We start from the raw sequence: 16669 nt of genomic DNA, 5'->3' as shown, positions 1-16669 counted from the left end.
ATAACCAGCTGAGCTTGACGTCATAACGTGCTCAGCCAATGCGATACGTGGCTACACTCCATTCATGGGCTACTAGTACTGAGTATCCGGCCGGCGATCCTGCGAGCGGATGTCTATGTACTACGTGTCCTCATTTCAGAATAAGCCACCACTTTGCTGCATGTAGCATGCATGCAGTAGCTACAAGATATACTAACGCTAGACTGAAGTGGATGAGCCTGCTAGGAAGCTGCAAGCTAAATTAGTAATTCCGTTGAATCTTCGGAACGTTGTCATCTTATACAATAGACGTCAACTTGAGCACAAACCCTTTCAAGCTACTGTGCATAATTCATAGGAAAAGAAGACAGCTAGCTAGAGTCTTCTCCCTTCGCCAACAGGTGAAATTTAGTCTGACAAAAAGAGCAAAATTAGTGAACATGTCGTCTTCTGCTGCGAAGTGGGAAACAGTCTCCCACAAGAAGAAAGCCACGCAGGCCGATAAAAAGGCAGCCCAGAGAGCTTTGGCCCAAAATGCTCCGAAAGTCGACCAGATGTGTAAGTTTGTGCTGTATTTTACAAGTTAATGATATTTATGTGGCAAGGTATGAGTCTAAAGCCTACCAGCTGTTTCACTGTCTCTTCCTGTGTAGACGTAAAATATGTAGCCCCATGTATTTAAATCTGTGTGTGCTACCGGTGTCGGACATGCCATGTGTGATATACTTACCGGTAAGTTTAACTAGAATTAGAAATCTACATCACATTTCGTAATTACTGACCTTGCCTTGGTCTGACTTTGGCTCATGTTTGTAGACAACTGAATGAGCGTGCCTCGTATTTATGTGAATATCTATATATATATTTCAAATTAGTGCTGTGGACATGGCGTATACCGGTACTGTGTGAGTAATTTATGTTGACATTTCACATGATCATATCTACATGAATTAACCCCCGGGCGCTCCTTGTGTACCGGTACAGAACTTATCTGTGTTCGGGCTGGTCGCAGTTAATCATGAATGTTCAGTCAGTGTTTATCATTTACACTTGTTACTGTTTACCAAGCAAGGCCAGCTCACCGGTAACCAGAGTTTGAGTGAGGTGTTGTTTAGCACTTATTTTCAGTGCATTGAAATAGGATGTAATAAAAGAGACTGTACTGTTATGTTAGTGTAAAGCCACTATCCCACAGCTAATTTTAGATATTATTAGAGTCTATTATCATATTCTCAAAGTGTAAGTTGAAATAATGTCTTCTTGTTTCCCATTTAAAATTTAATGCTTTTTAAAATATTTAATTGACTATTTATTATAAAGCGCCTCTGCAGGAGAGTTCGACAATCTTCAGTGCAGCATTTTCTTCCAACTCGGCTTCAAAGGGGTCAAAAAGTGCCAATGGAGATGCTCATGGTGGGAAGAAGCCAGGCCAACAGAAGAAGAAGGGTAATGAAGGAAAGAAGAAAATGGAACAATCGGGCAGTCTTGATGAGGCTCTGAGTAATGTCGATGTAGGAGAGCTAAAAGCTCAGCTTGAGGGTGTCAAAACGAGGTGTCCTGACTCACCAGCAGTAAGTATACTCTTCATGTAGGGATGAAGTTTGAAATTGATAGTGGATGCAGTGTGTTCTGAAAGAAAACATTTATTAAGATATCTACCTTTCCTGTTTTATTGTGGCATGACAGGCATACGGTTAAAACAGGAAGGAGAAATTCACGTATGTGACTATTTAAAAATTTTGGCAGTTTTATAGTCACATATCTGCAAATGACTATATAGTTTTGCTCTAAATTGTACACACCAGATTCCACTACATTGCACCCATTTCCATCAATACTGAGGACTTTTTCCTAGCAAATTTCCATTGGTCCATGCAGTTTGGAATACTAGTCAACTTGAATATCAAATGACAATGCTGAAGTGATGCACAATCATTATTGTTATGCAAATATTCTAATAACCACCCAAAAAGTGTAGAAGCACTTTCTCCTCTTTTGTTTCTGATTTTACTTGACAAATATGTAACAACAACAACGATAAAATAACACAGTAAACACAAGTAGAAGTCATCTTATGTAAACCCCTAATTGTGCAATCATATTTCTTGTGAAATTATTTTATACTGACATTACAAAATAAGTTTAACTTTTGCTTAACTATCAATAGATGCAGCTTTAAAACAATGCATTGATCTCTGAATCTGAAATTATTTTTATATTTCATGCATGATTTATTTGCAAACCAAGGCAAAAATGTTACACCATTGAAAAATGTCCTCAACTTTATTTTATCCTCTCTTGTGTGCACACAAAAATAATGTATTAAGTCATTTCTTAAATTCTATTTTCTTAGCCAAAAAAAGAAAGAAAAAAGAAAGAGGCACAATAGATGAGGGGAAGTTGTGGATAAGCTGTGTACTGCATATAGTCTGTTTGCCAAGAAATTCTTGGCTATATCCTCAAATTCAACAACAATAGAGTTCAACAGTTTAAGGAGATGTTTGCATTAACGTGTGGTTCCTGGGTTTTAACATTCTATGTCTGTTTGGAATATTGGCTGTACTTGAAGTTTCATGTGATTTATTTGTTGTGTAACAGTTTGCCCATCGCATGTAAAGGACAAATTTCATATTTCTACTCTAGCTCTGGCTGGGTGATTTGGCACTGTTCTTGAACCGGAAGCTACTGACCAAAGAGACTGATCCTACCTTTCCTGATAAACCTTCAGGTAATCAGTCAGATCAGATGTTGACTATTTTGAAGAAGAAGAAGAAAGCAGAAGTAAAGGAAAATAGAGGTTTATAGTGCTGAATTGATGATGTTTAAAAGGGTAGCACCTCTTTTCTAAACGTGATGGGGCTAAAATAGAAACACTAACAGGAATATTGACTCTGCATACGTCTGTAATCATGGACAATTTGACTGTTTTATGTTGAAATTGTCGTTCATTAAGCATGCTTTTTGATGCCAAGATGCTATAAGACATGCTCTTTTTTTCCCTATAGGCATGCATGTGTCAAAGCCTTGTACTGTGTACGCTGAATATCTCACGAGGTTTTTATTTTTGCGAATTTCACGAGTCAGATGCTTTTCGCGAAATTAAAGACATGCGAAAACAATGACTCTGATCCCGATTTGAATGTGACACACATGTATACATTTCTCAGTTCAGTACTGCACTCCACGATTGCAAATTGAACCACTTGCGAAACATCAGGAAGTCCCGATTCACAAAAATTTAGACTCGCTAAATATATGGTGTATACAGTACTTTGCGTGGCCCAAATCAGTTATCCTGTGAAATTGTTTGTTTGTGTGTGTGTGTGTGTGTTGTCTTTCCATGTTACCCGCATAAGTATATATTCTGTCTCTCTCACATTTTCACCAGATTATCCACTGTGTAAACTGAGTGGTGCAGTCCAGTCAGTGTTGCAGAATCTCATTGGTTCTTACCAAGAGAGAATGCTGAAAATGTTTCACCAACATTGCATTAGGGAGATTGAGAATGACTTACCCAAAGGTGAGGAGAAAGCTGGAAATGGACAAGTCGTGTCTGTTGATTTGTGAATGCTTTTCTATGCCTGGAGATTAAATTGTAAAGTTTAGAAATACTTCTGTGCTGTCATCTCTCATGGCAAGTCTTGTAGGATGGTTTATAACTTTTAGGTTGTCTGTTTGTTTGTCTTTAGACATGACATTCAGTGTTTTCAAAGTATTTGGAATTTACAGGAAGTATCTTGATAACGGGTGTATGTGTAGGTAACCACAAACAGATGGACCTCGGGCATTTTTGTCATGAAACCAATGGTCAGGAGATCAATAAGGTGACTAGTTTCATGGTTCATGAGAAATTAATTAAAACTGAACAGAAAACAAAAATCAGCTGGGCTGTACATGCCATTAATCATATTTGTGCAGTCATATACCACCAGAGGAAAATGTCAAATGATTTACTCTACAATTATTTTCTTCGTGATTATCATCTCTCCATGTTGTCTAGGTCAGTCAGTGAATGGCTACAGAGTTTTTCTCCAGCTTCTTGCCAAGGACTACCCACAGTTTGTGACAAGTCACCTCCAAGATGTAAGTCACACCTTTTGTTGTATCAGACTCATACAATGAGCTAGTGGATGAGCATCTGTCATAGACACATAAAATGCTTTGTCAATTTTCTCTAATACGTCCACAGTTGACATTGCTGCTACTTTAGCTTTCTCTTTCTTGTGTGTATTTGTTTATTTGTTTTTCAATGTTGAAAGGAGATAGATTTGACCATGCCTCACAGCCTGAGAAGAGAAACATTCATACACATTACACAGGGCTGAATTAATTGGGTAGTAGAAAGAGAAAGTCAGGGCAAACATTGTATGTGGTAACATCCTGTTATCAAATGATTATAAATTCTCTTTATCAAAGATTTGTGCATTTAATGGTTTCTTCCACATAGGAGACCATTATTATGGAGAATATGGGAAAGTTTTGTGTCTTCAAAGCTTTTTTTTTTTTCTTTTTCCTTTTTTTACATACGGCATGGTTTCGTGTGTGGCCTGTTTTCTCATCATATTTTTTTCCCCCTTCCATTTTCAAACCCAGTATTTAGAGATCTTCAAGCGAAGGCAAAGTGACAAGGCCACCAGTCTGACCATTCTATGGAGCTGTGTTCAAGCTGGTCACAGTGATCCTGTCATTGGCCTACATGGTAAATCACTCTGAGAAATTACTTTGAGGTTTTCCTTTGTCATAACAATTAATTTAGACTATAATGTATTAGTTGGCTTTTAAATGTCTTATTGAATCTTATTGTCTGAGAAATGTTCTGCAGCCCTTTCTTACACCACCCTCTTGTTTTTCTCATGCCCATGACAATTTGTTCTTTAGTATATGGACTGAACTCAACCCAAGATTGTACCTCTTTTGAATACTGACATCATGCCATAATATTGGTTTGAGTGTGCAGGTCATAATTAGACCTATATATACAATATCCAAAGCATGATGGTCAGATCTAATGGTCAATGTTTTGTTTCTATTCCAGTGTGGAGTAAAGTACTGCTACCCCTCCTTGGTCAGAAGATGGTGTCTTACTACGCTGTTGCTGTGCTGAACCGCTTTTTAAGGTGATGCATGACACTTTCTGTGGTTATATGTCTTTAACAAGAAAGGTTCGATGAAACTCACAGTAAAACTTACCTTGCCAAGTGTCTGGACATTGCTTAGCAAGTTGGTTTAGGATTTGGGGCCTTTACTTGTAGACTTGTTGGACACATGGACTCTTGTTACATTCCTAGTAGCAGTAGTGGTCTCAAAAAGCACTGAAGAGTGTATGACATTTGGGTTGAATCTTCTGGTTACTACAGTGCACTCCCATTATAACGAACACAGTTATAACGAAATTCGGGTTACAATGAAATACAAATTTAGGCTGCAACATTATCTGCTCTATGTTTTTTTATTGTTTATTTGTTCGGTTATAATGAAATTTTGATATAACAAAAGAAAATTGCCGGTCCCGAGGATTTCATTATAACGGGAGTCCACTGTACTAGTATTTTCATCTTGTCTTCAGAAGAAGCAGTATTGATTTATCAGTAGTTTGTATCATATGTTAAGATTTACCTGATATTTACATTTCAAGCCTCAACTTTTTGTGCATATTTTAAACTAATTTTTCTTATCTTTGCTTCTTGATATGTTTTGTTGGCAGTTCAAACCTAGATGAGCAGCGTGCCAGCCAGGTACTTGGACCAAATGAGTTCTTCCCAATCTTGGACTATGTCTTCACCCCAAACAACTCGCTTCCATCTAAGTATGTGATTCTTCTTCCACTTCTTCCGTTTTCTTTGATTGATATTTCAGCTGCAGGGCTCCTTGTGTGGTATTCCCTCTCTCTCTGTCTCATAAAAAGCTTTAGTTTGAATGATTGTAATCCTGCTAGGAATTTTTAAACTAAAATGAAAGATCAAGAATTGTGAGAAAACTTGATCAGAGATGTGAGTGTTGTGTATCCATAGCCAATGGAACTTTGCAAGTTGCAAACATACGGTTGTAGTTTAAGATTTTGCTCTCTTTCATGGTTCACTTCTGTGCCCTTTTAATGTAACCAGGGCAGTTTTTTAATGAATATGATATCAAGATTTGATCAAATTCAAGGGTCAAACATGTTAGCATAGGCTGAATATTTTCTCTTAAAATAGTTAACTGATATCACTAAAGTTATTACATGAGTAAGAAAGTGTTATTTGATAATGGAAATCAAGTAATGATAATTTGGGTAAGCCAAAAGGTCACAGTGGTGTACACTGGGAAGAATACGTCGCTGGGGTGACAAGATCTTGTATCTCAACTTTTGGTGAAAATGACTTTCTTTAATTAATGGACAGATAATCGATGTTCTGTCTAAATCCTAGCTGTCTTACCTCCAGAAATGAAGCCACCATGGCATGTCAAATGAGGAGCTCTCCCATTTGATATAGTGCTTTGGCTGCCATATTTTTTTGCTCTCCTGAACATTTGACATTTTGTAGATACAAGGTCTTGTCACTCCACCGACAATGTGCATCTATGCGCACAGACACAGTGAGAATATGAAGTTGACTGTGTTTTCAATTTTTTGTGCTCTAGAAGTCATTGGACAGACAATTCAACTGTGTAGGTGGGTAAACATTTTAACTTGATTCTTTTGAAGATGATTGCCATATACATTATTGTTCATGTTCATTCTATGTTCTATCCCAACAGCTTGCAGAAACAGCTAATGGCTCACTACCCAAGGCTCAAGGTAAATATGTCTCTACATAAAATTACACTATATAAACCATAAATATCTGCCATGTCTTTGATGTGTGCTTGTGTACACATGTTATAATAGCTTTAGAGTGTTCATAATTAAATTAAGTGTTTCTTCTGTGTTTCGAGTGGATTGATATTCAAAGCAATGTCTGCCGAGGAAATGAAATAAAATTACAATGTGTACTGTAGTTTATCATTAAAACTCTAATCTAGATGTACAGTGCCGTCACATCCTGTCAAACAAAGTTCCAAGATGTACACATCTTGCCCATACTTGTTTAATACTTTGGATCTTTCCTTCTTCTTTTGCCAGAGATTGTTTCAAAATCATAGGTAAAGAAAAACAGATAACAAAAGTGATGTCACTTCCCTGATTTATATGATTTTTCATGTCGACCATTTGGAATGTGTAGACTTATTCTGTAATTTTTTTTTTCTTTTTTTTTTGTGCAGGGTATTGCCTTCCAGGAGCACCGGGAGTCTAACCTAAGGAACTTCTTCCCATCCTTGTTGGCTAGGACCACTGAGAACTGCCCAGAGCCTCTCAAGACTGAGGTTTGCCTTTCTCTATACACCACTCCCAAACATTTCTTTTAGGATAGACCCATTTAGTCTTCAGGGAATATGTCAAAAGACCAGAGAACCAATCATAAAACCTTGTCTTGAAGGGAAAATAAAAGAATCTTTTTTCATCATCTTGTTGACATGCATGTCTGTCTCATGACAAGATCTTAGTCATTATTCTCCAGGAAACTAAGTTATATGATAGAAGTCTACAAGAGTACTCTCAGCTGCCCTGTTCAGGTGAGGGACATATTTTATGAAGATGTTTGTGATTATAACAAGCTGCTACAATTGCAGTGAGGTTGCCAAAGAGTGACCAGGTGGTTGCATTAGTCTTGTCGGCTAGACAAGTTGTACCAGTAGTAAAACAATGATTACACAAATTTGTATTTATCATTACAATAGCGTCATATACAATTGTATGTGTGATTCAATGTAAGGTGTTGTATAGTGAAAGAAATGTAAAAGGATGTGCTTTATTCTTGATTCTGCTAGCTGCTGGAGTGCCTGGTGTTCTGTCTGTGCAGAGATCCACATTGCTTCAGTGAATGGCGTCAAATGTATGATACTCACATGAAGCAATCCAGTGTCTTAATGAAACATATTGTCTCAATCTGGAATACTGCAAAGGTAACTTATGAACAAGATTAGTGTAGCATTAAAAAGGTGCTTAAAAAAACATCCCTTCTGTTTAATAGGGAATTGTAGAATGGTACATGTATTTTTTGATAATCCTGTTTCATTTTAGTCTACAGTGTATTTGTGTTATTTGCCAAGATCTCTTTTTATGTATGTATGTATATTAATTTCTTTTTCTCTTACTATTATTATTGTGAATTTCATCCCATCTTGGTACTCAAGGCTTTTCACAACAACATACCCTGATGACTGGAATCACTGTGTCTTCAGTGCATTTTTCTTCACTCCACTTTACCAGGAGTCACTAAAATAAGTCCGAGTGCATGAGTTTTCTCAGTGTCATGTCAATGTTTTATTAGCTTTGACCCAAATGACCAGAAATGATCTTTATTGTTAACTTTGTGTGGTTGGTTTCTACCTGACAAATTTGCTCCCAATACATACAAGGTTGTAAGTTTACAAAGTAAGAAATAGGGAGAGGGCAGAGAATATTACTTGAGATTAGACAACACCCCTTCATAGAAGAAAACTTTGCCATGTTGAATGTTTTGTAATGTAAAAATTATGATCTTTGTATTCTTAAAAAGTATGTCAATATAATAAAGTGACTTGCTTAGTATCGAAGACAAAGTAAACAGTAAAAGAAATCTTCCACCTTCTCAGCTGCCTAAGATGCTCCTACAGGAGACCGTGAGGGCCTTCAGTGTGACCAATGATGAGCTGCGGTCATCTCATCAGGGTCATAAGGACTATGAGGACTGCCAAGCTGTTTCCAAGGTAACCCATGCTTCCTTTGTCGACATAAAGGAGATGTAGGACATTGCTCTGAGAGATGGAAATCAACAGTTATATTGCTGTGTGTCCCATAGACATTACCTGTCTTCTGCGAGGTGGATGTTCCTTTTGTTCCAGTAGTAAATGACAGGTTCAACTCCAACTGGTTCTTTTTTCCGGCATGTTTGTTAAAATGTTCAATAGCAGTTGCGATCTTATAAATACATTTGTACAGAGGATGACAATTGATAAAAAATCTGTCAGAGCACTTGTTAGTTGTCATTGCCTAACTGTCTTACACTCAGAAATTTGAACAGGAGGTAGATGTCAAGCTTTGAATTTGTAGAAAAGTATAAAATTTCTTCTATTTAAAAAAAAAGCAAATCTTGTAGTTTTTCCTTTCTGTAATGTCTTCAACTTTAATAATCAGGAAACTTGGTGATGGTCACATATAAAGGATTCGTCTCTGTACATTCTCAAGTAGATATTAAAGTCCATTAACTTCATCCCACTTAAAAAAAAATAAAGCAGAAACTTACTCATTGGTATTTATTAATTATTCTGAAATTCTTTGTAAAGTTTACAGAAAAAAAAACCACACAAAACATCACTGGTAGACACAGCCAGTTTTCACAGCAAAAGAGCACCTGCAAAATCCTAAAAAATAGACATATTTTAACCAGTGAGAATGTACCGAGGCTAATGAACATAGGGGGAGTGAAATTTACCCCCTATGTTCTCTCTCTCCTTGCCTTCTTAAGGATATGAATTCCCTTCCAACAATAGATTATTTGAAAATGGAGAATTAAAAAAAAAAGAAGAAATATATAAGTTGTAATAGATGCATTCTATTCAAAGTTGCTTTCATATGTCGCATTTCCTTCAAGAAATTCTACAAGATTTGATCCGTGAAGAGAAAGTCAAGTCTGAATGGCTGAATGGCCAAGTAATGACATTGAAAAAAAAACCCAACTTTCTGTTGTAATAAGCTCAAGTTCCTACAAAAATGTTATTTTTTTAATATTATTGTCATTTTTTTGAATTTATGATTATGTATCATGATACCAAATAAAGATTATTTGGTTTGTTTGTTTGTCTTTTCTTTCTAGGAATTGCTTGAAAAGATGAGTATTTTCACGTTTCCATGGAAGAGCTTTTTGTCTGTTTTGCTCCTGGCCATCATCACAGCCCTGGCCCTGGACGTACTGAGCAGTGGAGGATTCCAAGGTAACATACTCCGATTCCAGATTTATCATGTCAAAAACTTATCAGCAGTGAGCTGTGATGCTAGTAGAGCTATGACAAAGATAGAAAGAACAAGAGGAATAGGATCAAAATAGATCGCCTGTTTGTATGTCATTTTATTTCATTGGTCAAAAGTCCTCATGGTTGATACAAATTGTACTAACAATTTGTTATCTATTGTATTTCATCTTTGGAAATTGATGAAATGTGATGGATTGTGGATGTTAATTCATCTTCTGACACGTTTGGGACAAAAAAAGAAAAGAAAAAAAGAAAGAAAGGTGAATATATTTGTAATTTCATATATTCTTCCCTTGAGTACTGGCTGTACCATTAGTTATCAGGGGATAAAGACACAAGCAGTAAAAGACAAGGAAATAGACTATGACACATTCTTGTCTCTCACTGTGAAAGTAATCGTTCTTTTGAGCTTAAATTTGATTAGATTTTACTGTCATGGTATCAGTTATGAGATAAACTGTGGTATAAGAAGGTAGTAGAAAGGGCAGTGGGCATGACACAAATGAAATGCATGTAATGAGGGTACTCGGTCATGAGGGTTCATGGGTGAGGGAGCTGTTCCCTTGAATTTATATATTTTGTGCTCAAGTTAATGAGAGTCCTAGACCCCGTTTACAGTGCGAGGCTCGGCCGCGGCTCGGCTGCGGCTCGGTCCAGCCCCGCTTCAGTGTAAACACGCAAAAGGCCAAATGCGAGGCCAAAATTGGCCTCGCATTTGGCCTCGCTCTGCAGGTGGTCTCGGCTGCGGCCGAGCGGTGGCCGAGCCCGGCCTTTTCTCAGTGTAAACGTGAACTGGGCCAAATGCGCGGCCAATTTTGGTCTGGCTTCCAAACCCTCTGCCTGTACTATTCACTGTTCAGGATATTAACCCCCTCAACGTCGAAAACTAGTATAGTTTAAGGTGGTTTTGTCCTGCAAAGGATTTTTTCCTTCGGCAAAGGCCTTTGCCTGAACGGCGACTTAGTCGCCACGGAATTCATTTGGCAAAGGGTCTGAAAACCAGACAATACCAAATTGCATTTGTTTACAAGCAGAGTGCCACTATGACAACATATTGAAAGGTTTGAATCAAAAGCGCGGCTGAGCCCGGCAGTGTAAACGGACAAAATTGCAGGGCCCGGCCTCGCAATTGAGGCTGGGCTCGGCCGCGGCTCAGCCCAGCCTCGCACTGTAAACGGGTCCTATTTCCCACACCCAGGTAATAAATGTTGTATACATTTGTATGCACCTCCCTCTTCCAGCCAGTTGCCATACCCTGTACAGTTATTTACTCTGTAACCTGTACCCTGTAGAGTTCCAAGTGATTTACAACCATTACCAAGGTGTGGAATATATGAGACTCCCTGTCCCTCATGCATAAATTAACTTTATTTGATGTTTTTTGGTAGGTTCACGATCAGAGGAATTCCTGAAGAAGTCTGGTCTCTACGTAGTCTGCAAACATGCATTCACCAAAGTGTCTCTTTTCAGTGCTAGTGCATTTAGGTAAGTTTCAGTTTGGTTTTACCATTTCTACTATGTTACATATTTTGTATGAAGATGATAGCCGTATATTCTGATGTGGGTAAGATTCACCTACTGTAGCTTTCACTGGAAGTGTACCTTGTTGATCTGTCCATGTCTTTAGTGGTGCTTTTAGCTTACTAGAATCAGGTTTTCAAATTACACGAATTGTGTTTCCATACAGTTCAAGAGCTGAATCACATGTGCAACATTTTATTTTTTTCACATTTTCTTCTTCAGCTTGGTATGAGAAAGGGAGATTAAATTTACACTTGACAAGGATCATCCTGAACTTACAGTTAAAAGGAAGGGGATATAAGTTGTCTTAAATGTACACTGATCTCCCACCCTGCACCACAAAGGGAGAAAAAGAAAAGGAAAAGTGGTAATCTAGCTAACATCCAAATATCCATGTTGATAGAAGGATAGATAGATAGGGTGGTACATTTTGTAGTATTATACTTTCTTCTGAGGCAAAGAGCTAAAATGATGTCTGGAAGTCACAGTGTTGCCCCACCCCTATAGAACCCAATGTTTTGATGTACAATGTAAAGTCTTCATTTAACCCATTGAGGATGGGCTGATTTTGCTACAACACACATTTCCCATAGACACCTGCCCGAGTATACTTGGGACTTGTCTTCAGTGGGTTAATCAGGATTCCATGAGATGGAATTAATGATTATAGTCAAATGTAGCACCAATCAGCTCAAGAGTAATACATGTACCAGGTTCTCGAATACAGCTCAAGTTGTTCCTATAGTTATCAGAGCCTGCAGTCAGCTTGGGCTCAGACCCTAATGTTAAAAATTGGCTGTTTACAAGTTATTCTTATCTACATAGGCCCACAAACATACAAGCCAGGTTTGTTTTATAAGTCTTTTGGTTCAATAATTATGTTGGCCTTTGGATCTTTACACGAGGCTAAAAGTTTGTGGGCAAGGGTACTAATTTCAAAAGCTTAGATTGTATGTTGAAAAGCTTGTCATGCTGTGATTAAGACAAGGACAAAGTATCTATTATCAAAGTGTAAAGTTAATGTCATGTAGCATCTGTCCAGAGACTATATGCTATGATCCTTTTTGTGAGGGAAATAGAGACAGACTTTATCTTTCCCAGAAAACCTCATACAAAGTTCCTCACTCTGAAGCCTAAGTCTATGTACCTCCCTAGTCTTGGTCAAGGCAACATCAGTATACCGGTACACAACTCCTTCACTTTCCCAAAACCAGATCATAACCCATTTTGCCGTTGTCAGTGTTTACCATAAACCACTCCATCACCCTCAAGTTGATGACTGTGATACTCCCAGACAATGAGTTTTGACCAATCAGAACAACAGCAGAGAATGTGGAAGTTTTAACAAATTTGACAATATATATGGAATTCTTGCTTTTCCATGTGTCTGTCTGGATATTGGTGAAAGAAAAGCCATTCACTTTGTGTGTTTATACTTTGCTTTCCAGATGGCTCCAGGAGAAAACACCAATCTACTATGGTAAAATATGTGAGCTTTGTGGACCCTACCTTGTGCTGGCCCTAGACAAACTTGGAGACCTATGGACATGGCTTGTGGTTGTGACAACTCCTCTCCAAGATTTTATTTCTAAAAATGCTCCTATTTTCCTGGAATGGGTAAGTTCAAGATGTTGACAAAGTGATACTTGAAAGGCAGTTAAATAGTTTGTTATCATTAGTAGTAATTACATTGTATTATTACCATCTTCTTTGCCATCATTAAAATTGTTTCTATGGTTACCCAGCCAGGCAAGCAGTGACTAGATGAGTACCATTTAGATTTTGTTTTATCTTGCACCACTGTCCGCAGCCACCCACGATTTCTACACACATACAAATGTACTTCAGGAATGACTGAGTTTCTGATGTAGTAGGCATTCCAGGTTATCAGAAAAAAAGAAGAAGAAAGATATACCTTGTATAGCTAACTTTCAAGACCAGTATTAGTTGAAAAACTTGCAATTGTCATGATGGGAATAACACCAAGAAAATGATATTTGTTGCAATATGATGAGGCAAATTCAGTTGGTTGTAACCTGTGTGGGGCATTGTGGTATAACAGGTAAATAGTCTTGACTTTCACACAAAGGTCTCGAGGTTGAGTCCTGTCTAGTGCTAGCTGGTACATCCTTGGAAGAGGTACTTTTGCCCATGATGTCCCTCTTGACCAAAATGTAAAGATGGGTACGTGGTAATGCTGCATCAATAATAATTGCAGTTCCCTCTGAAAGAATAGTGTTAACACTGAAGAGAATACTCTGGGTAGAAATAAGACCTTATGTTATCATATGTATAAAGTTGAAATACAATGTCGGTTGCTAGTGACCAGCCTTTGTAAAATAATGTCTTTTTCACAATTTGACTTGTTCTACACGTAGTTGTTGAAACAGATCGTGATAGTACTGCAGTTTGCTGAGGTGTGGTTGTCTCACTTGTGGGCTGTGGTAGCAGAGACTTCAGTCGCTGTTTGGACTCAGATAGCCCCTCTTGTGCAACACGTTGGGGAGATTACACTGCAGTATACATCCAGGCTGTGGGTTGCCTTATCTCCTGCTCTTTCAGATGGCTGGAACTGGTTACAAGAGCAGTTCAGGTAATTTTCTCTATGGAAACACTGTCACCAAAAATATACTGTAGTAATGGAAGAGCTCTCACTAGATTACCTTGAATGTATTCAACCTTTTCACACACATTGCTCGCAGTTTATTGTAGTAAAATTCAAAGTGTGCTCTTTCCAACAAGCTACGTGTACACATAACCAGTCATCAAAACAATACTTCCTTGTGCATGACTCTAATTCTTGCATTTGTATTAAATCCTTTAATGAAACATTGATACCCTGTGCAAAGGGATAAGTGGCTTCCAAGCCTTTATCAACTTTTAACAGTCCTCTTGCAAACTAATGTTTCTTGAGAAAGAAGTAATTTACGTTAAACTTGACCTTTTTTGTGTGTACCCATGTTTTTCTAATATATCTGTATCAAAAGACCCATTCTTGTGAATGGTTTGACCATGTAGTGTACTAACATCTTCATGAGGTATAATGTGTAATTTTTATGTGTTGTGTCATGATTTCTATTCCACAGCAAAACATAGGACTAAAAGGATCAGAGGACATCTGGACATCAAAGCATTATCAGTCCTCTTGATGAAGAGTTCCTATTCAACTTCTGAAAATCTACAATGCTTGGTGCAAGCTAACAGTATTTCTCCATTTGAGGTTCATTTTCTGTGAATAGACCAAGATGTGTAAACATTACTGCAATTCAATGTTGTTTCAATCCAAAGTGAGTGACCAAAAGTTAACTCAGTATAATGCAAGTAAAGAATTCATTGATTTTTGCCCATTTCTTTGCTGGAATTGCATGCCTATACATTTCATGAATAAGAATTAAAGTATTAATGATATGGTTGAAAGTGTGTACCGTGTATTTGCAAGAATTTATTGCAGAATGCAATGAGATCTATTTTCAAAGCCTTATTAAGTAAGAAGTGTGGATTATTTCCTTGACACTGTTCAAGCACCAATTCTGATTTTGTAATAACATCCTTACTAGTGTCACAAATTTGATTGTGCTTATTCGGAACATATTTTCATGTTTGCTATTGATAATCTAGTAGACCAAAACAACAGGATATCTATCATTAAGTAAAGCTGAAATTATAAACCTTTACTGGTATTCACACATTGTTTGAAAGGCACCAAGAAACTGTGACTCCCCCATAAAGGAAAAATATGTTCAGTTTTCAAGAGTGCTTTCATATGATAGTAATCCAACAAAACAGTGATAATTTCCTTAAATGGGACACACACAAAAAAGGAAAGATGTGAAACTGTGATTTACTTGCAGGAACAATGACATTTGTGACAATCAAAGGAAATTGTTTTTGCTTCTGGAGAGTAAAGTTTAAACCATCTTGTCAATAACATTAGCAATCATAATGCCCTCCTTTTAAAATGCCTCATTACAACTCCAGAATACTTGGATGTCAAGGATGTTTTTTCTTTAATATATATGTTTAAAAAAAGAAGAGATTATATTGAAGATTTCTATGTAATCAAGTGAAAGACTTGTAAAATGACAGCACCACCTTATCTCTAAGTTGCATATGGATTGTGACAAGTATCACCAGTCTAAGAAACTTGTGAAGCTTCAAAATTTGTATGTTCAAATCTTTGTGGCGGATTGACTTTGAAAAGCATTTTTTTTTTCTATTTATCAGATGTTTTCCAGTCAAACTTAGTTTGTCTTGAGATCCAGACACCAAATATGAGCTGTGCATATGCAGTTGCAGAAGTTCAATTTAAATATGAATTTTCTTTATTTTCTTAAAGATTATGTTCTTCAGTTCCTTGTGACTCACCATTGTATGCATTGCATAAATTAATGTCCAGCTATATATTTTTCTTCAGGAGCACTTTAACTTCACATAAAAGTTACAGTTTTGAAGTTCTTTTTTTTTTTCTTGTGAAGTACCTACAAATGGAGGATTTCATGTGAAATGGGAATTTTCTTTTTCTTTTTAGGTAAGCTGACACATGAGTAAAGAGTACATTACGATGTATACGCTTGCCATCTTGTTTACCATCAGTCAAAAGCCACGAGTTCAGTTCATGGTCATTATGTTCAAAATTTGTAAAAGATATGTATCACTCTATATGAAAGTGTTGCACTCAGATTTCTGTTAACTGTCACCCATGGCTTGCAAATTGACATGCCAACCATGTGAATCAATATATTTTACACATTTTGATGGATCAGCAAAAGAATCTTCTTGCACAGGCAATGCAAAAAGAGAGAAATCAGGGTACAAAGAAATGACTTGTTTTGAGTTGTTACATCCATGAGGTGCTGCTGCTGTTCAGACAAAATAAAATGGAGGAAGTTGGAAACATCAATATGAGCAAGGTGCGTTCCACTTCCTACTGCATCTTGCCTCACTCCAAAGCCTTGTACACATATTGCTTTCTATTTGTTGGTGTTGTGATTATTACTCATTAGCTACACAATCCTATACTGTGGTATGTAACTGTACATTGCAGCACTATGACAGAAGTAACACAAAATAGGAAAGTATCACCTAAAATCCCTATTACTGTGGTATTCATGTAAATGTACAATGGTTGATATGCTAC

General features: G+C 37.3%; 1 protein-coding gene across 1 annotated transcript; it reads left to right on the top strand.

Annotated features, from left to right (window-relative positions):
* The first annotated feature begins 232 nt into the window (after positions 1-232).
* Positions 233-14628, top strand: LOC139742110 (transmembrane protein 214-A-like). Its single transcript, XM_071652681.1, has 17 exons — positions 233-537; positions 1300-1550; positions 2623-2707; positions 3368-3499; positions 3980-4062; positions 4573-4678; positions 5015-5096; positions 5684-5785; positions 6718-6757; positions 7222-7323; positions 7828-7962; positions 8635-8748; positions 9855-9972; positions 11400-11496; positions 12981-13149; positions 13911-14125; positions 14619-14628. Exons 1-17 carry the CDS (start codon positions 420-422, stop codon positions 14626-14628), a joined length of 1959 nt encoding a protein of 652 aa, XP_071508782.1. The 5' UTR covers positions 233-419.
* The last annotated feature ends 2041 nt before the right edge of the window (positions 14629-16669 follow it).

This window comes from Diadema antillarum, unplaced genomic scaffold, assembly GCF_040938485.1.
Source record: "Diadema antillarum isolate AM-2024a unplaced genomic scaffold, OU_Dant_1.0 seq00000980_RagTag, whole genome shotgun sequence".
In the NCBI taxonomy this organism is placed as follows: domain Eukaryota; kingdom Metazoa; phylum Echinodermata; class Echinoidea; order Diadematoida; family Diadematidae; genus Diadema; species Diadema antillarum.
This window is presented reverse-complemented; position numbering and strand designations above follow the sequence as displayed.

Bases quoted from the DNA above. Each gene is read 5' to 3' on its own strand.
- LOC139742110 (XM_071652681.1), top strand. From the start codon at position 420: ATGTCGTCTTCTGCTGCGAAGTGGGAAACAGTCTCCCACAAGAAGAAA. The intron at 4,679-5,014 runs GTAAATCACTCT...TTTCTATTCCAG, and splicing joins TCCTGTCATTGGCCTACATG to TGTGGAGTAAAGTACTGCTA. The intron at 8,749-9,854 runs GTAACCCATGCT...TTTTCTTTCTAG, and splicing joins ACTGCCAAGCTGTTTCCAAG to GAATTGCTTGAAAAGATGAG.